Source organism: Dichomitus squalens (assembly GCF_000275845.1).
Source record: "Dichomitus squalens LYAD-421 SS1 unplaced genomic scaffold DICSQscaffold_26, whole genome shotgun sequence".
In the NCBI taxonomy this organism is placed as follows: domain Eukaryota; kingdom Fungi; phylum Basidiomycota; class Agaricomycetes; order Polyporales; family Polyporaceae; genus Dichomitus; species Dichomitus squalens.
The window spans coordinates 196,951-221,945 of record NW_006766908.1 but is presented as its reverse complement, the minus strand read 5'-3'; the positions used below and the strand labels follow the sequence as shown (position 1 = coordinate 221,945).

General features: G+C 53.6%; 8 protein-coding genes across 8 annotated transcripts; 4 read left to right on the top strand and 4 right to left on the bottom strand.

Annotated features, from left to right (window-relative positions):
- Positions 1-588: 588 nt before the first annotated feature.
- DICSQDRAFT_89027 (uncharacterized protein) lies at positions 589-3,461 on the top strand. The gene is made up of 14 exons (XM_007367535.1): positions 589-753; positions 815-1,651; positions 1,712-1,719; positions 1,778-1,894; positions 1,951-2,111; positions 2,166-2,186; positions 2,237-2,279; positions 2,333-2,372; positions 2,423-2,538; positions 2,605-2,676; positions 2,728-2,811; positions 2,878-2,926; positions 2,980-3,047; positions 3,110-3,461. Exons 2-14 carry the CDS (start codon positions 1,255-1,257, stop codon positions 3,302-3,304), a joined length of 1,371 nt encoding a protein of 456 aa, XP_007367597.1. The 5' UTR covers positions 589-753; positions 815-1,254; the 3' UTR covers positions 3,305-3,461.
- DICSQDRAFT_181820 (P-loop containing nucleoside triphosphate hydrolase protein) lies at positions 3,454-10,711 on the bottom strand. Its single transcript, XM_007367534.1, has 40 exons — positions 10,548-10,711; positions 10,104-10,443; positions 9,789-10,052; positions 9,565-9,738; positions 9,438-9,501; positions 9,344-9,384; positions 9,237-9,283; positions 9,069-9,183; positions 8,573-9,008; positions 8,446-8,509; positions 8,293-8,389; positions 8,206-8,236; positions 8,005-8,140; positions 7,890-7,935; positions 7,808-7,835; positions 7,729-7,755; positions 7,613-7,675; positions 7,514-7,554; positions 7,071-7,457; positions 6,965-7,013; positions 6,826-6,913; positions 6,756-6,768; positions 6,645-6,704; positions 6,499-6,591; positions 6,182-6,449; positions 6,029-6,126; positions 5,890-5,957; positions 5,695-5,838; positions 5,580-5,641; positions 5,281-5,520; positions 5,128-5,230; positions 4,953-5,071; positions 4,838-4,897; positions 4,646-4,782; positions 4,526-4,589; positions 4,324-4,472; positions 4,010-4,271; positions 3,846-3,958; positions 3,766-3,789; positions 3,454-3,714 (listed from the first exon to the last, which is right to left on the bottom strand). The coding sequence occupies exons 1-40, from the start codon at positions 10,631-10,633 to the stop codon at positions 3,583-3,585; spliced, it is 4,833 nt and encodes a 1,610-aa protein (XP_007367596.1). The 5' UTR covers positions 10,634-10,711; the 3' UTR covers positions 3,454-3,582.
- Positions 10,712-11,940: 1,229 nt separating this feature from the next.
- Positions 11,941-13,485, bottom strand: DICSQDRAFT_171836 (uncharacterized protein; the record flags this gene model as incomplete). Its single annotated transcript, XM_007367533.1, has 7 exons — positions 11,941-12,219; positions 12,290-12,359; positions 12,418-12,578; positions 12,639-12,654; positions 12,712-13,085; positions 13,153-13,280; positions 13,338-13,485. 7 exons carry the CDS (start codon positions 13,483-13,485, stop codon positions 11,941-11,943), a joined length of 1,176 nt encoding a protein of 391 aa, XP_007367595.1.
- Positions 13,486-15,203: 1,718 nt separating this feature from the next.
- Positions 15,204-16,179, bottom strand: DICSQDRAFT_171835 (uncharacterized protein; the record flags this gene model as incomplete). The annotated part of the gene is made up of 2 exons (XM_007367532.1): positions 15,204-15,233; positions 15,295-16,179. 2 exons carry the CDS (start codon positions 16,177-16,179, stop codon positions 15,204-15,206), a joined length of 915 nt encoding a protein of 304 aa, XP_007367594.1.
- A 234-nt stretch (positions 16,180-16,413) lies between these two features.
- On the bottom strand, positions 16,414-18,433 carry DICSQDRAFT_89014 (uncharacterized protein). Its single transcript, XM_007367531.1, has 4 exons — positions 16,970-18,433; positions 16,805-16,903; positions 16,688-16,754; positions 16,414-16,627 (listed from the first exon to the last, which is right to left on the bottom strand). The coding sequence occupies exons 1-4, from the start codon at positions 17,918-17,920 to the stop codon at positions 16,563-16,565; spliced, it is 1,182 nt and encodes a 393-aa protein (XP_007367593.1). The 5' UTR covers positions 17,921-18,433; the 3' UTR covers positions 16,414-16,562.
- A 1,770-nt stretch (positions 18,434-20,203) lies between these two features.
- DICSQDRAFT_89011 (N-terminal nucleophile aminohydrolase) lies at positions 20,204-21,189 on the top strand. The gene is made up of 4 exons (XM_007367530.1): positions 20,204-20,418; positions 20,490-20,775; positions 20,836-21,015; positions 21,073-21,189. The coding sequence occupies exons 1-3, from the start codon at positions 20,268-20,270 to the stop codon at positions 20,981-20,983; spliced, it is 585 nt and encodes a 194-aa protein (XP_007367592.1). The 5' UTR covers positions 20,204-20,267; the 3' UTR covers positions 20,984-21,015; positions 21,073-21,189.
- Positions 21,190-21,399: 210 nt separating this feature from the next.
- Positions 21,400-22,529, top strand: DICSQDRAFT_181815 (uncharacterized protein; the record flags this gene model as incomplete). The annotated part of the gene is made up of 3 exons (XM_007367529.1): positions 21,400-22,332; positions 22,428-22,447; positions 22,505-22,529. 3 exons carry the CDS (start codon positions 21,400-21,402, stop codon positions 22,527-22,529), a joined length of 978 nt encoding a protein of 325 aa, XP_007367591.1.
- Positions 22,530-22,734: 205 nt separating this feature from the next.
- On the top strand, positions 22,735-23,271 carry DICSQDRAFT_171831 (uncharacterized protein; the record flags this gene model as incomplete). Its single annotated transcript, XM_007367528.1, has 1 exon — positions 22,735-23,271. The coding sequence occupies one exon, from the start codon at positions 22,735-22,737 to the stop codon at positions 23,269-23,271; it is 537 nt and encodes a 178-aa protein (XP_007367590.1).
- Positions 23,272-24,995: the final 1,724 nt, after the last annotated feature.

The following is a 24,995-nucleotide window of genomic DNA, read 5'->3' as shown; positions in this document are numbered from 1 at the left end:
GTGACAGCGATAATCAGGGGGATGTGGTTGCAGCGAAGACCGTGTTGACCGCCTGGGTCCACCATGATCGGATTCGTGTCAACTGTGCATAGGCTGTGCCGGTCGAGTTTCTCCTCTCGCCTCCACGATCCCAAGGACTACAACCCACCACTGAAGATTCAATCAGCATCCAGTACGATTGTCTCTAATGAAGAGCCAAAGTGAGACGCTGCCAAAGGTGCGCTGTGCCAAGGGTCCGTCGGATGCATACCCTGCAGTGGGACATGAGCGCTACTAAGGACAAAGCTCTGGAGGGCAGAGAGCCAGGAGCAATCGCATTGCAGGGCTCCATTGCAGGGCTCCATTGCGGTGCTACGGTGCACTGTTGGGTAAGTATCTGTCCCCAACATGACGTGAACTATACATTGTTAGTGGACTTCGACTTCGCAGTGACAGCATAATGTGCCTTAGATGATCGTCGTGATGATGTAAGTCCTAACACTTCAAACTAGCGTGCCGATTCTCCTTGTATGACAGGAGCGATATTGGAGGCTGGCCGACGTTGATGAAGGCGTCCAGCTTCAATCTAATCTTGGCAGCGGCACCCCCGTCTGACAACACTGGCACGAGCGTCCGAAAGCAGGCCCCGGAAGGGCAGGAGGTGGACCGTCCCTCTGCGGCTCCAATCACTTACCGCAGGGATTTTTGCACGCTTTCATGCAAGGAACACTGCCCCACTCCCTGGCAACCTGCATGCAAAGGGATATGAAGCAGGTGAGCGACTGTTCCCACCGCTCTACCGGGACAACACCAGCTGACTAAGTATTCGCGAGAGCATCGGCAGTCTCCGTCCCATTCCCGCGCTGCAGCGGTGACCATTTCCGCGCAACCTCGAGGCTGGGATCCTTGTTCTCCTTCTCATTCAAGGCCATCTGCCAGTCAACCATCCCCGCTTTTCTGTCCACCTGTCGAAAAGAACAGGTCCTCGTTGCCCACACGTGCCGCGTTGTTCCAGCCTGAATGCGGATCGGGGCGTTTTGCAGAGTCTGCGCGCTCGAGCCAAGTCAGTGGGAGCGGGTTGGGAAGATACCTACTCCGGACATCTGATCATATACTTATGCCGTGAATGTCCCAGGCTCCAGTCCATCTGCGTGGCGGCGGGCTTTGTGCGGTGTATATATTGACCCCCCCTCGTGCGAGCCATGCGTCTCCAAATCCCCACATCTCCTTCTTTTCCGTCTCTAGCCTTGGACGCTTCCGTTTGTTTGCGTCGAAATGTCCACAGGAGCCACCTCGTGGCCCACCAAAACCGAGTTTCCCGACAGTCGGGAGCAGGGTCCTTTCTCCTGGCTAGTCCGCGACGGGCCGGAATACGAAGAGCGCAAGAAGCGCGCCCAGTTCGTGCCACCTACAGTGTCGATCAAGGACGTTCACGCTGTCGTGCCACGGCACCTGTTCGAAAGAAACACGGCCAAAGGGCTTTACTATGTGGCGCGGATAGTTGGCCTCAGTGTGCTCTTCTACCTATACGCGACTCAGGTTGACGAGCTATCTTGGCGTATCGCTTCTGCATTGAGTCTTGGTCCCTCTGGACGGACCTTGGTATCCTGGAGCCTCTGGATATTCTACTGGTTCTGGCAGAGCATAACATTCGCCGGATTCTGGACACTCGGTATGAATGATTCATCAATGTGACTCATGCAGACCGATTCTGATTCCATTTCCTCGCTAGGGCATGAGGTAAGCTAAAAGTTCGTCTACGAAACCATTCCCAGGCTGAAATATCCTCGACGCACAGTGTGGTCACGAATCGATTTCTCATTATGCATGGGTGAATCATGCTGCCGGGATGAGTCTCCACACCTTCGTCTTGACGCCCTATTTCGCGTGGAGGCTCACACACCGCACCCATCATGTTCGTCGCTTTACTTGATCAGTTCCAGAGAGATGTTCATGACTGAGGAATCACAGAAAGGAACGAACAATCTTGCTCGTGATGAGACCTACCATCCCATGACGAGGAAGGATCTGAAACTCCCAGATGCTGCACAGGCGACTGCGTTCGACTACAAAGAGCTGATCGAAGAGACGCCTGCTTATACTCTGTTCAAGATGGTGATCAGGCAGTTTTTGTGAGTGCTCAGGGCGTGTATATTGCATCTGACTTAACTCAGCGCGACACGTAGGGGCTTCCAGCTGTATCTCATGTACGTTTCGATTCCAGGCCTAGCTTACATATCTGACATTAGCACCCAAGACATAACCGCAAAGGCAACCCGAAGTATCCTCCAAGGACCAGCGTATGTTGCCCCCTGCTAGGACGTAGAGACCTCGCATAACGACATATCTCTAGCATTACAACCCGTCATCGAAGCTGTTCAAAGCACAAGATAGTACGTCAGCGTCTCTCCTACAGTCAGCGCACAACTCAAACTTGAGCTAGGAAGTTACATTATAATCTCCGACATCGCCATCGGCTGTATGTTGCTCAACCTTTTAGTGTGGTCGTACCAGTCCGGCTTCCATAGCGTCTGGAGTCTGTACTTTGTTCCTTGGCTCGTACGTTCCTGGGCTTTGCCTCTATTACACCGAAGTGCTGACAGACCTGCGCGCCGGCTACTGTAGTGGGCGCATAACTGGATCGTCATGTTCACTTATCTGCAGCACAGCGATCCCACCGTCCCATATTATCGTGAGGTACAACTCTGACCCTTCAGTCGCAAGGACCGCGTACTAACCTGAAGGCAGAAATCATGGACGTTTGTCCGGGGCGCACTTGCCACTGTCGATCGGCCTGTCTTTGGCTGGATCGGGGAGTTCTTCTGGAACGGCGTGAGCAGTAGTCCATACCCTCCATATGATCCCACAAAGACTCTGACGTTTTGCCGGACTCACTAGATCAACCATTATCATGTCGCGCACCACTTCTTTGTCACCATCCCTTTCTGTAAGTACGCCTTGTGAGACAGAGTCCGCTACCACTGCTCACGGGCACCACAGACAACCTAGCGGAAGTGACAGAGGCAATCAAGCCGGTGTTGGGAGACTACTACTGCTACGACTCCACGGTCAGCTATCCTGCAGACGTCATGACGTTAGATCTACTGACGGGCGTCCCTCTCGAATATAGCCGACGCTGTACGCGCTCTGGCGTTCCTTCACGCAATGCACATTCATAGAGGACGACGGCGACGTCTTGTTCTTCAAGAACCAACGTGGGGAAGCTCTGCGCGACTACACTGGGGTAACCGTCCCAAGTCCTCACCACAAGGATAAACGCCTCGAAGACCACGAAGACGAAGCTTACAAGCTAGCAGGCTTGTAGTGCCCTTCGCGGTTATGCATACCCAATCTTCGCTCCCGAGCGGAGTAGAGCCCTGGTACGGCGGTACCGAACAGCTTCTAGGTCTTGTGCGCGTAGACCTGATGCCTTAGGCAACTCTACAATAAAGTCTTCCAGGCGAAGATGTTTTTAGAAACCGCCTGTATATCATAGGAGTGAAACTGTGTAGCGGGTCACAAAGACGACGAAGAAATTGGACAAGGTACGGTGCCGATAATGTTACGTCTAAGATAGATGGGCACGAGCAGGAGACACAATGATCAACCCGACGGCTCGCCTGCGGCAGCAGCAGCCATGGCGTACAACTTCTCTCTATCTCCGCTCTCGTCTACCAGAGCACGCAGGAAGCCCTTTTCGTTTCTCAGGAGCTCGCTGGGTCTCCCGAACTCGACCTACAAGGTATGTCAGTAATTGAGTGACTCTCAAATATGGCCAGTACTTACGATGTGCCCAGCATCGAGTACCATCTGCAGGGGAAACGTCAGCATGTGCTTAGTGCCATATCACTTCAACTAGTACGTACAATCTTGTCTGAGTCCATGATCGTCTGCAGACGGTGGGCGACAGTCAGGAGGGTGACGTCCTTCCCAAGCTCTGTCCGCAGCGACTTCTGGATGATCGAGTCCGTCTCATAGTCTGAAGCACAACTCAGCGAGAGGATACGCATATGAGTATGACTGTACACACCAATCGCAGATGTAGCCTCGTCGAGGATCAGGAGCTTGCTCCGGCGCACGATCGCCCGCGCGAGGGCAAGTACTTGGCGCTGGCCTACTGACAGGTTCGCACCACCCCCCGCAATCTCGGAGTCTAGCGTGATACGGGACTCGTCGTGCTCATCCTGGAGGTTGAACAGGCCGGCAGAGCGCAGGGCGTCGTTCAGCACAGCATCGTCGTGCTCCCCGAATGGGTCGAGGTTCTGACGGAGCGTCCCGCTCAGCATCTCTGGCTGTTGGAGACGTCAGCCGATGTTCCGAACAGAGTGCTGTGAGCCGACGTACCACTTGCGGAATGATAGTGATGTTGGAACGGAGGGCGTCGAGGTTGATCTTGTCGGTGGGCAGCCCGTCGTAACGGACAAGACCTTCGGTCAAGATGCAGCGGAGCAGGGCCAGCGTGAGAGAGCTCTTGCCACTACCGGTACGACCCACTACATGATGTGCGTGAGCGATCGTTCGGAAAGGAGTGGAGAATGCTTCTCACCGATCCCGACGCGCTCTCCAGAATTAACGTCGAAGGAGATCTCATGGAGGACCTTGGGACCGTCCTAAATGCAAGGTTTCAACTGTTGCCCCGGAACAAGGTTCCTAGAGGCAGACTTACGGCAGAGTATCGGGCAGACAAGTTGTTGACCTCGAGGGCGCCACTAGCAGGCCAGTATGCGGGAGGTACGCCTTCCGGAGTTGATTGTGGCTCATGTTCGATAACGAGGTATTGTTGGATGCGCTCCAAACTATTGCCTACAATATATAGTTGAATTACAGCCGTCAGAGATATGGAGCTCAAGGGACATACCGGAGAGCTCGAGGTCGTTGAATATGCGAACCCAAGCAAAGATATTGTTGCTGAATGCAGCTGTAGCGACGGTGAGAAAGATGCTCAGCAGGTCGCAGAGGGAATATCGACAAACCAGCCATCGCCAGAGAGAAGCCAGTGTTAGAGGCACTCAACGGAGCAAAATACAGCAGCCAAATAGCCAAGGAACTCAGGAACACGGTTCCGGCAAGGTCTACGCGAATCGTCATCCAGCTGTCGAACAACAGATATCAGTTTCAGGATCAATGACACCATATTACCAGACATACCGATTGAGATTGAAGTTTGTGATCGCAACTCGACTATACCTGTCAATTCGCACGTATGCTTCTCTCTTGAGTGACTCCTGAGCACCATAGGCGCGAATGGAAGCTATGAAACTGTCATAATCTTACAGAGGTCCCTATGAAATGGGCACTCACTGATACCGCTGATGGCAGCACCAAAATGACCAACCACAGGTGCTTTTGCAACGCTCATTTCACGCTTCACGGAAAGCTGCGCCTTCATGTAGATGTGTCCCAAGACCCCACCAAAGATAGCGAGCAAGACGGAAGGGATGAAGAAAAGCGGAGTGAAGGCGACGATAGCGAAGACCTTCATGAGCAGAAATACGGTTACTTCAATGAGAACTTCGACGTTCCTCGCAAATCGAGTGTCCACTGAACAAAACCAACAGCAGGTCAGCATCGGATAATGAATAAGTTGAATGGGTACACACTTGTCTGGATATCTTCTGTGCACCGAGCGATGATACGTGCAGTTGGCGTCTTGTCAAGCCACCTGCGTTCAACGAAGTCAGCATATGCAACCTCCTTCACATTGTTCTTGATCACCTCAAAGTCGTTCCAAGTAGAGAGGTGACAAGTCTCTCATGGACGATCTTGGACGCCCGCATACTGCCATTGACATAATACCAGACGCAGAAGGCAGAGCAGCTCATGATTGCGAGCACAGCGTAGCAATATACGGCGAGGTAGCTATCGGGACATTACTGCATGCATGTTGTAGCACTGATGAGGACGACTTACTAGCTGGCCTTTACATCTTCGGGAGCATGAGCCTCGTATTGCGCAGCCCAGTACCCAAGCCACCAAGACTGAGGACATATGACATGATAGAGATGTCAGCTGATATCAAGAGACGGAATCCAGTGAATAGCCTGCGCACCTGGACGTTGGTGATGAAATGGCGTAGCGAGTACGCACTGACATAGATGAACCAGAAAATAAGCGGTCGCGTCGACAGATTGCCCAGGTACAGTAACACTGCCGCACTTTTGGTGAGCGATCCAGGACAGCCCGATTGCATGCGTTCACTCACTTGCTTGCAATCCAACGTGACCCTCTTCTATCTCCTCAGCCACAACTAGCTTGCCTGCGTTAGACTTGTCGTTGACGTCCTCCGGTTTCTCCCCGTCAATCTCTTCCTCGGCCCTCTGAAGTTCCTCAGCCTCGTGCTGCACTTCCTCCAGCAGTTTGTCGTCATGAGCAAGCGCGTTGGAGAGTGTGCCTTGGCTCAAGATGCGACCATCTGAACCGACGTCAACTACAAAATCTGCAATCGGGCTGACCATGGCAATATTGTGAGTCTGCAAAATAGCGTCAGAAACGTAACACACGACTAGGTTTGAGCCTTACCACTAGGATGACCGTGCGGCCACGAACGAGATCACCGCTCAGACACTTGTCGACGATCCATCGGGAAGTATGAACATCAAGAGCAGCAAGGATCTATTGAACCGAAAGTGAGCCGAGAGTTATGAACCACCTTTCGCTACGCTCACATCGTCCAACAGCAAGATCTGCGCGCTCGAGTAGACCGCACGGGCCAACGTGATACGAGCCTGCGTCGCTCATAAGCAACAACAACATAGACCCTGAGCATTTCACCGAACCTTTTGACCACCACTTCGAGCGTAATGTCAATGAGCATCAATCACGGTGCGGAAGCGAATGTGGACTGACCTGAGCGTGACACCTTTCTCTCCGACCTCGGTCTGATCACCAGCGTCGAACAAGCTGAGGTCACGCTCCAGTGCGCATTGCTTCAGGACTGGGTGGAATGGATGAGTAGGATCGTTGCATTGATGTGTGCATTCTCTACCTTTCTTGTATCGGACTTCATCAAACGGTGCGCCAAACAGGATATTATTCTACCAAGCAACACCGTTCTCAACCCACCCTCGTCAAGACTTGTGACATGGACGTACCTTGATAGTATCGTTTTGAACCCACGACTCTTGAGCAGCATACGCCACACCGCCCTCCCTGGGAAGGCTAACAAACGAGTCAGGTCCAGCAGGGATATAATGCATTTCTCCAAGCAGCGCCATGAGCAAGGACGTCTTCCCCGAGCCAGTAGGACCAACGATTAGGTTTATCTTGCCCCGCTTGAAGAAGACCTCGTCGTCAATGTGAAGTACAAACGTGCGCTTACGAGTGCCACCGGGGGTGATCGCAAGCTTTGCAGAGTCATTCGCCCAAGTGAACGACGCATGGCGAATGCCGATCGATTCCCTGTATTCTTCAGGGACGTTAGAGGAAATAATTTCCACAGTGTCCACGTTAGGTTCGGCAAACTCGTCGATGAGTTCAGTCTGAATAGGCCGCATGAGCGATAGAGGTGGAGATGCGAAACCCAGGACAAACGTACATTGTACAAGAAGTCGTGGATACGCTCGAGGGATACTTTGGCTGGAAGTTCGGAGAATTATGAGAACGACTCTGGGTTGTCTCTGTGAATTCGACGCACCCTGTATCAACCCCGGAATCATGAAGAAAGTCGCTTGTATGTCCATCCGGAGCATATCGAAAACTATATATATTGTTCTCAATATCGTATTCTTGAGACGAACGAGATCAACGCACCGGACATCGCAGAGAACACTTTCGATGCTAGAAACGAATGAGCTCGATATACGCAAGGAGTTTGGGAGATTGGCTGCACCAGTCAACGTCTGCTTCATGATCATGGACTGTTTCACACTAAGATAAGGGCGTGCACAACGTATCGGACTCGCTGCACTTACGTAGGTAGCAAACGTTGATAACATGATCAAAGTGGGAATGGCGAAGCTAAAGGCAAGTGCGAAGGACGCTCAGATATGCCTATCTGCCCCAAAGTAGTCGGAAAAAAGTTCTCACTTGCACAGGTTGTTCAGCATCCCCAGCATTCGGTTTCTCTTCACAGAGACGAGCTCCTCGTCGCGCTTCTGGTTCAGCTGCTTGTTAATGCGGTGCTCCCACCCGAAGAGTTTGATCATGCGGATCACGCCCATCACTGCAGGATGTAAAGTAAGAAAGGAGAACCGGGCGCGATACGTGGCGAAGCATATTCTGACTCACTTTCAGTCACTGTCTGGACACGAGCGTCCGTCTGTCATGCTCCATGTGAACGAAGCCGTAAAAGTGCATAAGACATCAGACACGTACCCGCTTCATCTTTTCGCGCTGAGTCCCTTGAATGTGCTTTGTGATCCACCCGGGTACAGGAAGAGTGATCAACATGGTCGCCAGACCTACCAAGGCGCTGTCTCGCCACTTCAGACACAGTCCACATGATACAGTACTTCAGAATGTGCGTACCTCCAGCCAAGGATCTGATACAGGAATACCATACAGAGCGTGATTTGGAATGGAGACTCGATCGCTGCATTCATGTCAAGATGGTGAGCGACGCTGTACCGCACGGAGTTTGAGAGACAAGACGTACTAGCGAATGTCACGAACATTCCGATCGGCTCCAAGTTACTCAGGTCGCTAGTGACCAGATTGTTGATCCTCCCGACCAGATTTTTGCCTTTTTTGCCACCTTCTGCAGGCTTCGACGGCTCAGCGACCTTCTTCGCCGTATCTTCCGATGGAGCCTTGCCCTTGCCCTTGATGGAGGCGGGAGCAACGGCGGTGCTCGAGCTAGAGGTGGCAGAGTGAGCAGGGACACTGGCCCCGGCGTCGCTTCCTTCTGCGCTTCCCTCGCCTTCACCCTCAACTCCAACTTGGGATGCAGTGTCGGGAGTCGCCACGGCTGTGATCTCGCCACTCTTGCTCGCATCTGTCACTTCAGACGTCTCGGCCTTCATGCGAATACGGAGGGCATGCTCGAAGACGAGCTCCGTGATGACGGCTTGAATGCGCACCGAGAGACGAGTCTGCCACGCGTTCGTCAGCTCTCAATTTAGGCAGCGTGCGCAACAACTAAGGCAACGTACGTGCTTGAACATGAACCACTGGTCAGAGATGCTCTTGAACACCCGCCCGAAGAAGAGGAGCGCAATCCAGAACCATGGCCGCACGCTGTATACTGTTCCTCCGGATTCCAAGTACCTGAACGACGCTTGAGCACATCACACGAAACTCCAGCTAGGGCGATGACGCACCCGAGAAGACCCTGAATAGCAATAGGTGCGGCGAACGCGGCGAGGACCTGTTCCAAGTCAACCTCATCGTCTCGGGAACGATCAACATCCACGCGGATTTGACTCACCGCAGTCACGGACATGGAAGCCAAGTGCACGTACTCGAGCCCTGCGTATCACATTGAGACACTGTGGATACCGAGACATGCATAAAAGACCTACAGAAAACTCGCAGAACCTTGAACCCCATGTGCCGACGAGACTTGTTTTGAGTCGGATCGAGGCGCTAAGGAACGACCCACGTAAGTCAGGACATCGTCATCAACAATAGTTTGAGCAATGTACTCACAGGGAAACTCTTCCCAACCAAACTCTTCAGGTGATCATAGTCCGCCAACGGAGGAAGCATCTCGTATTTGTAGTGCGAAATCTTGTACGCAGTCCACACAATCGGCGCCATGAACGTGAACGTCAGAAGCGACGCCAAAGACGCCGTCTGCTCTGGATTCGGCTCCAGTACCTCCTAAAACGCCCGTCAACGACATGTACCAGCATATCAAGTCAATAACGCACCTTCGGATTCACAGGCACATACTTCCGCGGCACGAAGAGAGGAATGACAACAGCCGTGATCGTCAGTAGCGCGAACTTCGCGTACAGCAACGCTCCATCTCCAGTATCAGCCGGGGTCCGATCAAGGGTGGCAAGCGGGTACACGTCACGGTACATGTACGCGCTCCATACGAACACCAGGATGAACGAGACATGGCCGTAAGCGCGACTGTTCACCGAAGGCCTCCCGAACACTGCGACCGCTGCAAGAGCGGCGAGGTAAGCCTGCAAAGCTGCTCAGCCCATGCAAGCTGTGACAAAACGAGGACCACTTACATAAAGTACGCATTGGGCGGCTTGAACGATCTGCCAATGGCTGCTGGCCAGGAGATTGTGCGACGCGGTCTCCCGATTCTGGAGAGCCAGCTGGGCCAACGAAACACCGAAAAGCCCCAATATCCCCAAGAGCTGGGCAAGTTTGAACGCGAAGATGGTGCCGCCTCCCACATTCTCGAGTGCCCTCCGGAAACAGGAGCGCGTCTCGGGTTCCGACTGTGGAGTATCCTCTGCCGGAAGACCATTGTTGCGAATGACCTCGCTCGCGGATTGCGCGAGGAGAAGCAAACCAGAAACACCCGCGGCGTATACAGGTAGCAATAGGGAGTCTAGCCATGGGCTGGTGAGAAGTCGTGTGAGCAAGCAAATCGGAGTTAGCACGCGCAGGGACGCGTCGTCCAAGTCGCTATACTTGGCAAAGTTGTCATGGAATTGCGCACGTACCTGTTCGCAACTGAGGCAAGGGTCACCCCAGAAGCCGTCAAGGGTACCTGGGATAGCTCTGCAAGCCATGCCATGGGATAGTCCATGGTCGACGACTGCCTTGCAATACCAGTTGTAAGTTCACGGAAGGCTAGGTGGGGGTTGCAGTTGAGCGATGCGTTCCTTTAGGCGCCACAAGACGATCAAGCGAAATGTGCACCTATCAGGGTTTCGGGTCATCAGAATATGTATGGCTGATTTGACGCACGTTAGCGCCAGGAGGCAGTGTATCAGGGACTTGATTCCCAAGCTTCCATCAACGCCGCTCCCTGAGTTACTCAGCACAGTGGGAGCCGTATGCACACCATGCAGACGCTGATACCTATTCATGATCGTGATTCTCTCTTGTGCATCTTCTCATTGAATCGCTGAACTCTCAAATGAAACATTCAAATGCAATCCAGTAAGCCAAAATTCGCCGATAGTGAGCTTGAACGTGAACTGCAAAAACCCCGGCCAATCCTGTCTGAGTATCGTCTCATTTAATTATAGAATTACACTTACTGACGTAAGCTCCTTAGCATAGCCGCTGAAGATAAGGAAGGTTACAAGAGGAGTAGTCGTTATCCAATATGATTGATCCCGGCCGGATGTCGCATGTCTATGGGAATGTGGCGATGCACTGCTCGAGTCAATACGAGTCGCTACACAGCTGCCGGCGGCCACCCGGCTCCGAGTCCGCTTCTACTCCTCCCTGCAGCTGGATATGGGGCTTCCCCGGATCCAAATTGAGTACGTCTGAGCCATGGATTCAGCCCTCATGCGAGTAGCGTAGTACAATCCAGCAAGCGTGTGGTAAACACGTCATACAATAGTATGGAGCGCCGGATAAGGGCGACGGATGATCATGTTTCATGAGGTGCCTAGTACTGCATCAGTACAAAGAAATATTGATCCCTCACCTTGAGAAGATGCTAAAGATGTCGTAATACTGTTTTGTTCATGAAGGTACCAGGGTGGTCGGCATTGTTGAGAGTCACCGTCATGGCCAATGTACCTTTCAAAAGTACTCAGGACAACGATCTCTAGTAGAGTCTGACTGCCTACTAAATTCAATGCAGTGCAGCTGAAGCACCATGGTGCACTACTTCAGATGCTCGGGTAAGCCGTTGGATAGCTGTTCAGATGTCGCAGTGTTAGGATGCTGATGATTCCAGAACACATAGGCACGCACGACGAGGTTGTCCCCACTTATATTAGATAGGATCTGATTAGACCAGTCCATTTGAACAGCCATTCAGGGTATATGTAACACGCGATCGAGTCCAGCAAGGGGGATAGAGCACCATTTTGGATCCAGGGTTCTTTCAGAAGAACCCCATCGCTTCCGTCGAACCAGCCCAAACATCCTGGATCACAGTAACAGGCAAGACGCAACAGCCAAAAGAGTGGCAACCACAACTGGGGTATACATATGATGGACAGACAGAGCGTCGTTCTTGCCGTCGGCGCTGCTGGTGCCGTTGGCAGACGTCGAGGTTGGTGCAGCTGGCGCAGTGGCGCCGGAGGAGTTTGCGACCTCGGCGGTATCCGAAGTGAAAACCTTGACGTACGAGATCTCAAACCAGGCATTCCCGAGAGCGGTCTGGTTTGGTGTGGTAACGGTAGGCTGTTGAATGACGTCGAGTTGATACTGGATGGTAGCGGAACCGAGTCGCATATCAGAACACTGGAACAGCAGAGGAGTGCCGAAGCTAACTTACGCAAGTATCGTATGTAGCATTTCTGAGCGGGCCACCGCAGGTCGACTGGTAGATCTGCGGATCACCCGCCCTGAGTCCGCAGTCAGCATGCACGTCTTTCAGGCGATACAACGTGCCATCTAACGCACTTGTCTCCGCAGAGAGTGATATCGATCACAAGCTGTTGCTTTCCGAATGCCTTGCTGATGTCGCACGAAGACCCAGACGGCCACGCGGCGGAGGGGGTGCCGAACGTAGTAGGGTCTATGGTGTTTGTCGCCCCGGAAACGGAGGCCGGCACGTCCTTGCGCTATCAAGCACACATGAGTAATGACATTTTGTCGGAAATAGCGATTGAAAAGATACTGACAGACCAGAACCAAACGCTGCCAGACCATCGCGCATTAAGCAAGGTCGTCTGGATAGAATGTTGTGGAGCTCACGATATGCCCGTCTCGTCGAACCACGCGGCCCATACCCCTCCTTGGTTGTTGGCAAAGTCTTCCCCAAAGCTATTCGCCTTCGTTTCCACAACAGTACACCCGATGGTCGAGCCCCCAGCGCCGCAATCCGTGTCATTGGTCTTCCCGACCTGCTGGACGTTCGGTGCCTGGCTGCAGCCTTCAGTGGTATGCAGCGTCATTTGATTGGCTTGCTCCAAGTTGTAGCTTTCCAAAATGTCGATCTCGCCAGTGTTCGGCCAGTGATTGCCTGTGGTCCAAAATGAAGGCCAAACGGAGCACCCGTAAGGGACATGGGTGGCGTCGAATAGGAACACCGAGCCGATGTCGAAGAAATCCTCCGTTGAGATGCGGACCTACGTTCATGGAAGAAAGTGAGCGACCGTTTCGCATACGGTCCGCTGGGGGCCAGTCGCTACGCACGGAGTTGCGTTTGTTTGGGTAGCTGACGACCGTCTCATTGTCGACCTTGATGATGGCCCGACCCGCGTCGTTCACATACGTCAGGTGAGATGCATTCGCATGGGCTCCATCCAGATAAAAGACGTGACCTGAACATATTTCTCAGTTAGCCCAAACCCCTTCGCATGGTTAACATGACTACATACCGTTCGTTGTGTTGTCGTATCCCGGGACGCTATCATATTGCCACCCGTCGAAGAAAGTCGAGCCGGAATAGCTTTTGACGAGGTTGAACGCTCCCAATGCATACGAGGCACTGAGAAGCGCAACTGCTAAAGGGGCAATAGAGAGCATGTTGGTGCGAGGAACTTAGCCAGGATTCCGACACTGGAGGTGAGGGAATGAACGGACAGAAGGGCGAGGATGCGCCGCCTGATGGCCGTATGTCTTTTATTTCCAGCCTCTTCCACAACAACGCACAGAACAATCGCGGGAAACATCCTGTCAAAATTGAACCGCTCATGCAGCGAAGATCACACCGACAGCCGTCTAGCGCATGCCTCAGGCACCCATGAGTCGAATCGGTCACACTCGGACTATCAGCGGCACGTACTTACTGGAAGCCTCGATGAATCACGGGTAGAAGTTTGTAGACATCATGCGCTGTATACGTAATCTTCCTAGGCCTTGATTGCTCCCGGTGCCGGGCGGGTGCTTCCTTCCCCGCGAAGCATAACTCACCTCCTTGAGGCGAGTCGATTGTCTTCAAAGTGCAAGCGTCAGGTTCTGTGTGTCAGGGTTGGAAACCACACAGAACCTACATCCAGCTGGCGACATTCTTCGCAGCACGGCACCAGCTAAGATTGGGTGGCGTGTGCGCGTTCGTGCGAGGCTAGAGCTCGTAATAACACCGACCTCGCTCTTTGAGGCCTCAGGCTACAATATTGACAGTGGACTGATGGTGACCGGGTATGCGTATGTAGTAGTACTGCTCCCGGCGACGTTTCCCTGGGAAAAAGCTTAGGGCCTGTTCGGCAAAGAGTTGGAGTTAGAGTTACCGGCATTTCATGCCCAAATATAGTAATAATATCTCGGTTTTCAATCTCGAGAGAACTCGAGTTACTCAGGCGAGTGCATGCGTTCGGATGCCTAGTAACTCCGGGCGGTTGTTATCAGAGCTCACGCGCACGTCGTAACTTGTCTCGAGGCTCTACCCTTTTGGCAGCCTGCTTGATTCTCTCTTTCTAGAGTATTGGGGTGGCTACCATGATCGACGTGGAATGTGATCAGACATCTGAGGCCATCCTACTTGAGGGATTAGAGCAGCTACTACCGAGGCCCGCCTAGTCAAAACAATGACAGTTACTGCTATTATAGCCTGTCTTCGGCGCTCTATATGAGCCCGATGGATAGCTTGGTGAATATTGACAGCTGCTCTTGTGCAGACCATGGTGAAGCAGGGATGAAGCAGAGCCCATCTGATTATCGGTATACTACAGATACATGTACGAGTTCAGGGCGCTTGTCTCCTCCGGATTTCACGGATACTCCGCCCCTGTAGCTCTGACTCGCGCAGAAATCCTCGGAAGTGCCGCCATGTGACAAAATGCCGGTGACTCGTAACTCCAACTCTTTGCCGAAAAGGCCCTTACGTTTTTCGTGAGTGATCTCAGGGAGGTCCATGAACAAGGAATCCTGCCGAGGCTGGCCAAGACTATGTCGACGTCGAGGTTCCAGTATATGGGACTTATAGGCGCCGGAATGGGGGTTCGCGACAACTGCTGACGGATAGTAATCGCGATCAGCCTGACACGACAACCTCGGCTTTGCTTCACGTCTTTCAAGTTCCTTCTGTTAGGTGAATGGATCGCCATGGACCCGGCACGGACTTTGGGTATGTTACCTTATGGATGCTTATACGATGCTGTATGGGATCCTGACTCCCGGGGCCTTCATACTGGATAGTCAATGCCCTGCTAGAAGGGGCAACAACTATCTGCAGGACAGGAGGTGTGACATGATCTCACGTTCCTTGGCCATGGTACATAAAAGCGAACAATCGACACCACATTTTAAGCTTCAAGCTTCACATCAAGTTGGACCTGCAGCGTACGATACGAACTTGGTTCACATCTCAGCCAATTATTGATGGAAAATACTCACAGTTGTAATCGCCTTATTGATCTCCTCCTCCAGGATCCTCGAGAAGCTGTCCAAATCCCTGCTTGCTAACTTCCTACACCTCTTGCAATCCGCCGCCGCCTCAATCGCCTTGTCAATAAACGTCTGCGTACGCGCCACGCTCCCATCCGGCCTCTCCCCCAGCGCCGCTTCCACGCTCTCCATGTACGTCAACCAGTACTTCGAGATGTACCTCACCCCAAATGCCGCGCCCTTCCACCAAAGCTTCCTCTGCGTCGTCCAGCACGCCCACCCCTTGTCGCAATACAGAAAGAAGCACTGCTGCCGTGTCTCCGCAACAATCCACGCGGGGATGGTCTCGTCTTTGATCTTCACGACCTCCTTGGCAGCTCCCGCGCACAGTTCGCGGTACTGAAGAAGGCTGACCAGCGCATCCCCGCGCAGGCGCCGTGCCTCCGGGAACGTAGGAAGTGTTGCAGGGTGACGTAGGGTGTGTCGGGCAGCGACCGCCGCCAGGTCGTCCATACCGGAGAACAGTGCTAGCGCATACACCCGGTGCGGCTCCTTCTCCAGGTACTCCGGGCGGACGAGGACGTTGCGCATGCGCGATATGACGCAGGTCGCTTCGTACGCGCACGCGATCGACAGCAGCTGTTCTGCGTCGTCCAGAGTGAGCGCAGGCTCGGCAACAGGATAGCAGAGTCGCAGGAAGTTGTCCCAGATCAACGATGACTCAGGCATCTCGAGGAATTTCACGCCTTCTATCAGGTTGTGCAACCTCGGCGAAGTGAGGGAAAAGACCAGACGATGGACAAGGAACTTGACGTCGTCGGAGGTGAGTATGAAGAAGTCCGAGGTCGCCGTGTCGTCAAAGGGTGCATTAGCAATTGTATACCGTTTGGTCATGATGATAGATGGTCGCAGTTGGGCGAGGACGCTGAGGTACGAAGTCAACTTGAGCAAGATTGACGTTCTTCACCTGTGAGAAAGAATTGCCGCTCACTTGAACTCCTTTTGAGTTTGATGCATTACTTCACTCGGAGGTGCCTCCCACGATCTTTACGAATCGACCCCCAATGTGCAACCATCAAATGACAGCTATAACTCAACATGTCATGGACATAAACATACGAGGGGCAGGCCAATGGCATGGTATCAAAGATGAATAAGAAGTCGGGTATTATGGGAGTCCACAGCCAGCGAGAGAGCTTCTCCGGTAAAGTACATTTCGTGAATCATCCATCGTGGACCGCCCAGCCTGCGAACTGTCCAGCTGCAGAACTTAACGCTTAGCAGTCTCGCTCGCTAGGAGGTGGCAGAGTATGGTCGTCATCCTCAAGAATAACGGACGTCGCTGCAAGGAGCTGGGGTCAGCGCTTCTGCAGAAAAGAAGAAGAGATAGTGAGTCACATACTGTCTTCCTCCGGAATCCGTTTACGCCAGGTGTCCCAAAAGTAATCAAACATAGGCCATACGGGTCGCTAGAACGTTCATGAACACATAATTGTAACTATAGCTAGAAGGTACGTACGTCAGATGCCGAGAGGTAGTTGGTCTTCGGGGGCATCATTAACGCGTTAATGTCGTCCCGTGCGTATTCGTCCTCGTCGCCTTGGACAGGAAACTTCACCTATACCCGTCATACAGAGTAAGCAAGGAGCTTCGCAGCTACTGCACGCGCATCAATGACGCTCACCGAACAAACGGCCTCCTCGACCGCAGCTGCCAGAATCTCCGCAAAATCCTCCACATCCTTCCACGCCGCCGCAGCACACTTCGAGCACCTCATAGCGCATTCAATCGCTGGCTGCAGCAGCCTTCGGTCCTTCGCAACCTTCGGATCCAGCTTCTCCACCAGCGCCGCGCCCGCCGCAGCCATATACTCGACCCAGTAGTCAGGTACCCGCACCGTCCCGCACGCCGTCCGATGCCACTTCAAGCTCCGCCCCGGAAGGAGCTTCGCGCATTCCCAGCACTCGCTCAGGAAGCAGAACCGCCGCCACTGCAGCTGCACCCACCACGGCACGTTGTCGTCGGCGATGCGCGTGACGCTCACCGCAGCCGCGACGCACTTCTTGCGGTACTCGAGCAGACGGACGAGGTCCGTCCCCTCCGCCATCTCCGTCAGCTTGAGTGTGGGCGGGATCGGGTGCGAGAGGGTGTGGCGAGCTGCCACGGCCGCGATGTCCTGCATGTGGGCATAGGTCGCGAGGGCATAGATGACGTAAGGGTCGGCCTCCAGGTGGTCTGGGCGGAGGAGGTGGGGACGCATGCGCTGGGCGACGCTCGGGGCATCGTACTTGGTGGAGAGCTCGAGAATGGTGTACACCTCGTTCAGCATGATCGAGGGCTCGAGGATGGGGTAGATGAAGCGCAAGAACAGGTCGAGGTTCTCGCTGGAATCCGCGAGGTCAAGGACGGGGCGCTCCTTCTTGTGGCGACGACCTGAGGAAGACGAGGGGGGAGGCATCCGAGCCAAGGGAATGAGCTGGGTGAGGACCCTGGAGGCAATACGGAGGAGTCTCTTGTGGACCAGGAACTCCACGCCATCGCTCGAACGCAGCACAATGTCGGCGTCGCGACAGTCAAAAGGGTGGCTCGCGCGAGACGTCCGAGTCGAGGATGAACTCTGCGAGTATGCTAGCATTGTGCCAGTACCAAAGTGAAGGGAAAGCGTGAGGGCGGGAGGCAGAGGACTTGCTCCGCCTCCGACATATGTACCCAGGAACGGGCCAGATTGACGGTCTGGGGGCGATGAGTACGCCTGCACTCATGACTGCGCTTCTCCACTTCCTCGAGCGCGGGACGGGGACTTGGGTTCCTATTACCTCAACGAAATGCTCATACGCTAGGAGGTGGACTCGGCGCGAAGGCACGTGTGAATGCTATGCCTACTCGGAGGCTTCTTCTCGCTGCAGCACACACTTTCTTGAAACAAGGAGGGTGGAGCGCCCACTCAGAAAGACCTGGAGGGCAAGGTTCAGCACATAATCGCCCGAATGTAGACTGAACTCAAAGATACACATCTCATGTGGTACGCATGTGGCACAAGATAAGGCGCCGCTGCCAGTTTCCTGTTATTACTGCGACATTAGACGTCGCTGGAAATGGTCTCCGAGCTTAGGGCGAAGGCCTGGCCACCAAATAGCCACGCAGCCTGAATGGCAAAGAATGGACACGTCGTACTAGGATTCACAGGGAAGACCACCCACAAAGGATAGCCATGAGGCCTCGAAGCTAGATAACGGCGCCTCATGACGCACCTGCAGCACACGAGGAACACGCGGACGGTTCTGCCGCTCGTTCAGCGGTGGAGACAGGGGCTATGGCACCGAGCCAGGTGCCGCAGATCGCGAGTGATCAGCGATGCAGCACGTTCGGCGCGATGGCGGACGTAGCGTCCGTACGTAAAAGCACGACTTACAGAGGATATGACGGATGCTTTGTGAAGACCGCATTCCCGCCATCACTGCTGAAAGGAAGACCATTTCCACAGTTCTCGTTGCAGAGATCAGCGCCATTACAAAGCGCCGCCGCGGAACGACTATCCAGGCAGGTGGTCTTCTCGCGCCTTGCGCTCAGTGCCACTTGTGGATGACTTCGTGACCATTCGGGTGATCAAGCTGCGATAAAACGAAGAAACTCCAGACGAGATTTGCAAGATCTACGCTGTACGCATGCCGTCAATGACTTGGTGAATACAGTAGCACAGATGCACGTACTGGCGTGAACTTCCATGAGCTGAGGTCGCAAGGAGTTCTGAGACTGCTTAGGGTGTATGTCTGAGCAGCTCACGAGTGACAGATCCTGCCGTACTGGGACGCGTCGCCTCCCCGCTCAAGATGGCAAAAAGGTATTGACAACAAGTACGACACAGGCACTCCATCAAGTCTGAGATAGTATGAGCGTTAGTGCGATGACCTCGTTGTGACTAAGCAAGGTGGTGATAAGAACACAACATGAATATTGTGACCTTGGATCCTTCAGCGTATCGAACACAGCGCTAAATGATCCTACATATGGTAACGTTCTAGGACTCGTGGTAAAATGGTCGCCGTAGTCAGGATGGAGAGGGGGACACACTTAGATCATTACGACGAGTATTCGTACGTGTCTGACTGTGGAGAGTAGGGAGTATGTCAACTGATGAATGACACATTCTCCGGCGAAGGCCTACGAATACGTGCTTGAGGAAGGTGATTCCCCTTCATTCGTTATGGTAGGGATGACGAACGTGTCTTGTTCGCCACGCTCTTCCATCCATACACAACGGGTAAAGGGGCATATCCTCCCATCTAAGATCTACGGTGAGGAACTATCATGCGCACTCCCTAATGCCAAGACTGAAACACCACAGGCATTACGTTTGTCCGTCATGTAAATTCCTTGATAAAATAAGGCGTCGAGCGCACAACAACGACCGGATTGTTTGCACCGTATTCTGGACACTGCCAATGCCCGCGATTAGCCCGTAGGACTATATGTACGCTTTACCGGAATACAGCGTGCATATGCCCCGTTTCGAGAGCAATACGGGTACGCATACGGAAGCATGGTCAAGCTGCATATTCGAGTCCACTGACACGTCTCGTTGTCTATATGCGACAAAAAACAAGTGTACTCACCGGCTGTACCCACCAGCAAAACCGCGAGTATACCACGTACAACACGCCTGTCTGTGATGTTGCACCACACCTCAAGTCAGTGGAGTCCCGAGGTCTTTCTGGACTTCGTTACCTGTAGAAGCAATCAGTCAGACCCTCCCCTCTGGTTGTCGAAGAAATTCGAGATGGTGTAGGAGCACAAGTATGTACATACCTCAATTGCAACGTGGAGGTGGAAGTAAAGCAAGGGACCGCTCATAGGCGCCTTTCCAGTCGGCATTCCCCGAGTGCGACTTACGCGTCCCGACGCGTGTCGCGATGCACGTCCGATTCGCGTGCCCAGTGTCCTTGCTCCTCTTCCTCCTCTTCGTCCATTCCTCGTCATCTACCATGGATATTTCATTTGCATTGACTGGGAAGGGCTATGTCATTGTTGCGGCGGACACCGTTGCGGCGCGGTCTATCGTGAAGATGAAAGTGGACGAGGACAAGATCAAGGTCCTCAGCCCTCACCTCCTCATGGCATACTCTGGCGAGCCAGGTAAGCCACTTGTACTTACCATGCTGACATGTTACGTTCATGTTGACTTCTCTTCTCTCAACCCTGTACAGGCGACACTGTACAGTTCGCTGAGTACGTCGAGCGTAACATCCGTCTCTACCAAATCCGGAACACCCATGCCCTCCGTCCTCCCTCCGCCGCATCATGGATTCGCCGTACCCTCGCAGATTCCCTTCGCTCTCGCAAGCCGTATGCGGTGAACCTCTTGGTCGGTGGCTATGACACCAGCACACACAATCCCCACCTATACTGGATAGATTACCTCGGCACCATGTCAGAGGTGCCATTTGCCGCGCACGGCTATGGTGCGTACTTCGCTCTCAGTTTACTTGACCGGTGAGTACATCTGTATGCTTGACGATGTTTGATATTGCACTCTGAACTACTGCATTTCAGCTACCACGACCCTGAGGCGTCAGTGGAGGAGGGCCTCGCCACTCTGAAGAGGTGTATCGACGAGGTCGCGAAGCGGTTGGTTGTCAACCCGGAGAAGTACAAGGTGAAGATTGTAGACAAGGACGGCGTGCGGGAGGTGGAGATCTGAGCGTGCATAGTCGCGGACGTTCATCCTTTGTCGTAGGTGTCTTGCTTGCTCATCCTGCTTGTCCCTGTCTAATTCTCAATTCTATATAGTATTGTTGTATTGTAGCAATGAAATGGAGCATACCATCTACTTTGAAGTCTGGTCAGACGCGGTGGGTCCGGTTCTAGAAGTTTGGTCTCGTTCGTCTACATCCTTGGCTTGCGAGTACCATGATCTTATTCACACACTCAAGGTAATGTGACCTTATCACCTGAGTTTCCGCAAGTTCAGTCAGCCTTGTTGGGCAGATACATAGTCAATCCGAGCACTCACGAGACACAGGAAGGATTGTGCTGCGGCACCCCAGCAAAGGCATATAGTCCCTGCTCTACACATTTCTCGCTTGTGTCCCCTCTGATCCTCGTTCTGTAGCAGCCATGTCGCCCACCCCAACAATCACCACCGCGTCCCTCGACGATGCTCCCTTCTACCTGGACCCCGCTGTTGGGGACCTGATCATCCGCGCATCCGATTGCGTCGACCTCCACGTTCACAAAGACATCATGACCCACGCGTCTCCTGTCTTCTCCAGCATGCTCTCCCTCCCACAGCCCAAGTCTCATTCACCCGGCGACGATTTCTGCGACAAGCCCCTTGTTGACGTGCACGAAGATAGCGCCGTCTGGTCGCACCTCATCCCAATCTGCTACATCCCCTGCCTGCCCTCCCCACCCCTCTCCGCCTCCGATCTCGATCTCATCCGTGCCGTCCTCGACGCTGCGCGCAAGTACCAAATGGTGTCCGTCACCAACGTCATGCGCCGCGTCCTTGTTACGCGCCCGGTTGTACTGCAGAAGCCTGTCAGCGTGTACGCTGTGGGCTGCGTGTACGGGCTTGAGGACGTTGCGCGCGTCGCCGCGTGGAGCAGTTTGAGCGAACCCTTGTTCGTCGAGTACGTCCCGGAGCTGGACCTCATCTCCGTGCGCACGTTCCACCGGCTCTCGGAATACCGCACGCGGTGTGTCGCTGCCGCACTCAAGGTTACGGCTCCTGCGGGTCGTTGGGAGAACGTCAATGAACGTCTTCTTCGAATCGGGTCCGGGTCGGGTTGCTTCTCGCAAGACGGATGTCAGATTGTCGGCCGGGTCGGGACCTCCACTCTCTACCGAAGGTGCTGGGCGACGTATGTAGAGAAATTGGAGCGAATACTCGAGCAGACGCCAGATGCTGCGAAGGCGCGCTCTGCCGTGCTTTTGGAGCCAGTGATCCAGTCGGCGCAGTATTGCCACGTTTGCTTGAAAACGATCCACGCCAATGTAGACGCGGCTTCCACGGGGCTGGAGAAGATGTTGAAGGAAGCGATTAAGGAGGTACGCTCACAATGGGTTACATTCTTCCCGATGTCCCGTTATCACGGGTGTTCAACTTTCCTGCTAGGTTGTGCTTGAATTTTAGAACTTTTCAGAGCAAAGGTCAGAGCAAAGGGTGAGCAACAAGGTTTTGGTGTGCGCCGTGCATTGGATCAGGCTGACAAACGGACAGGGTGCAAGAAGGCTCTGGGATGTGATATCCTTGAGGAGCTGCTGTAGGACTTCGCGCGTTATGTATGATATTTGAACTCAGTCTGCTTTGCAACTCATGCCGTGTCCTAAGATGCAACTACCCCAGATTCTCGCGTTACTGTGGGAGTGCCTTGCGGCATAAGGATTCCATCCCCTGCAGAACTCACGTCCCCAACAATACACTGACCTACGCTCTCCTATTGATCCATGATGTCCAAAAACCGAGTTTCTACCTCCGTTCCCCCCTCGCCGCCCTACTTCCATCCCGCCACAGGTGACTTGATTGTCCGTCTTGCGGACAGCATCGACTTCCACGTCCACCAATGTACCATCGCGAATGTTTCTCTCGTCTTCGCCGACATGTTCTACCAAGCCAGTGGTGGCCTTCTGCGAGTCCACTGCCGTCTGGACGCACATCCTCTGCTTCTCCTACTACCTCCCCTCCTCAGACTTCATCGCGGACTCGCACCCTACGGGTTGGATCTTCCCGCCGACTTCTTGGCCGTGTCAAATTTTGACCGCATTACCGCCCACGTGCACCACCGTCTCCTGAGCACTGCCGGCGGTGCAAGCAACGCTTCCACGGAAGGACAAGCCGCGGGGTTCGGATTGGCTGGACACCACAACATGAGTTATTTCGTAGGCGAGGCATGGCGGCAGGGTAAGGAGGCCTTGCGGAAAGTCTGGCTCTTTAACTCCGGCCTGGTCCCGTATTTAATACAACTCTCCTCAAGGTTCTTCTGGTAACTTTTGATAACGTGCGATGAGGGTAAATCAGCAGCATCCTTGCCAGACAAGGCCCATCGGTTGGCCGCGTTCATCGATGAAGTATGCAGAGGATTTTCTCCCGGGTCAGTTCCTCACGGCTTAATCTTGAAACGTTCTTGCTTCGTTGAGCGTGCCCTGTAGTTCGTAGGTAGCGCTGGGCTTGTGGAGACAAAGAGCAGCGAACTTTCCGGATGACCTACCATGACTACAATTACGCACGTGTGAATCTCAGTATATGCACTAGGCCTCTCGGTATATTTGCGTCGCTCGGACACATCCCCAATCTGTCCTGTGTCACCCTTTCCCCACCCCTCAAGCCTTTGTTCACGACCTCTGGCAGTACAACGCTTCTTGCTATTGGTTTCACTTATGCAATTCCCTGCACGCAATTCAGGCTCGTGCATGCAGCGTACTTGCCATTTCGATTGTCGAGAATGTCTTGTAGACCCGGAAGTGATTGAATACCGTGATTTCAACACCAAACTGATACCTGCGGCCGAAACTATGGGCAAGGCGTGAGAGTCGTGGGACAAGAGATCCGGGCGATGAGGCCTTGAGGTCTGGTGCTGCGGCAGACGCGCGCGTTCGGATTATTCGGTGTACCCACTAGTAACCTCTCTTCATCTATACCTGACTAGAACAAATATTCCTAGTCGACACCTATACAACACAGTCATGCCGGACGAGACGGCGGCGAAACAGGCTCCCTATCGTGATCCTTCCGTCGGATACCTTATCTTGAGGAGCTCTGACGGAGTCGACTTCTACGTTCATGGTCAGCGCCTCGGAGACGTTTCACCCGTATTCTCAGGTATGATATCCCGGCCCCGCAACCCGTCATTGCCGGAGAGGGAGGTGGTGCTTGTATCTGAGGCTAGCGGGATTTGGGAGAGACTGCTTCCTATGTGCTATCTTCACGAGGTACCCGCTATCGCCTTGGGAGATATGCGTCAGCTATGGGAGGCCGGAAGGAAGTACGGCCTAGTCGGTGTCATGGGGTGGATTCAAGCACTCCTCTTCAACTCTTCATACCTTCATTCCGACCCTTTCGTGGTCTACTCCCTCGCCTGCGTATTCGGCATGGCCCCTTTGGCGCGTCTCGCTGCGAAGCACACCCTCCGGTTTCCTGAAATCCCTGACATCTCCGAATTCGCTTTTATCAACGGACGCGCGGTCTACCACCTTTGTGTGTACCGTAAAAAGTGCGGTATCGCGGCACAGGCCGCGGTGACACACAAGACGAAAGGGCGCTCATACCTGCCGGAGTGGTGCACAGAGATGAAGGGTATCCGGTCGGAGATTTCCGCTTGCAGCCCCCTGATCCCAGCGTTGTTACGGGTCAAGTCAACGGTCATGACTTTTAGACGACGGATGACCGGTCACTGTGTGACCCGGTCATGACCGCCGGTCAAAAGTTAGCACGTGAGATCTCCGGCATGTCCGAGTGTGCGTCTGACGGCAGGCCATGGCTCTCGAATAGGCCAAACACATCGTGGCCGCGAGGAGGTACAATAAGGGCTGATGAGACTATTGCATACTCATCCCTGTCCTTGAATTTAAATGACCTACTACCCCATAATACGCCATATCTGAGCTGCGAACCGACAAAGAGCTTGCCGACGGATAGATAAAAAATCAACTCATAGGGAACGGAACTCGACTTGGATATGAAGGCCGACGAGAGAACTAGCTGTATATGACAA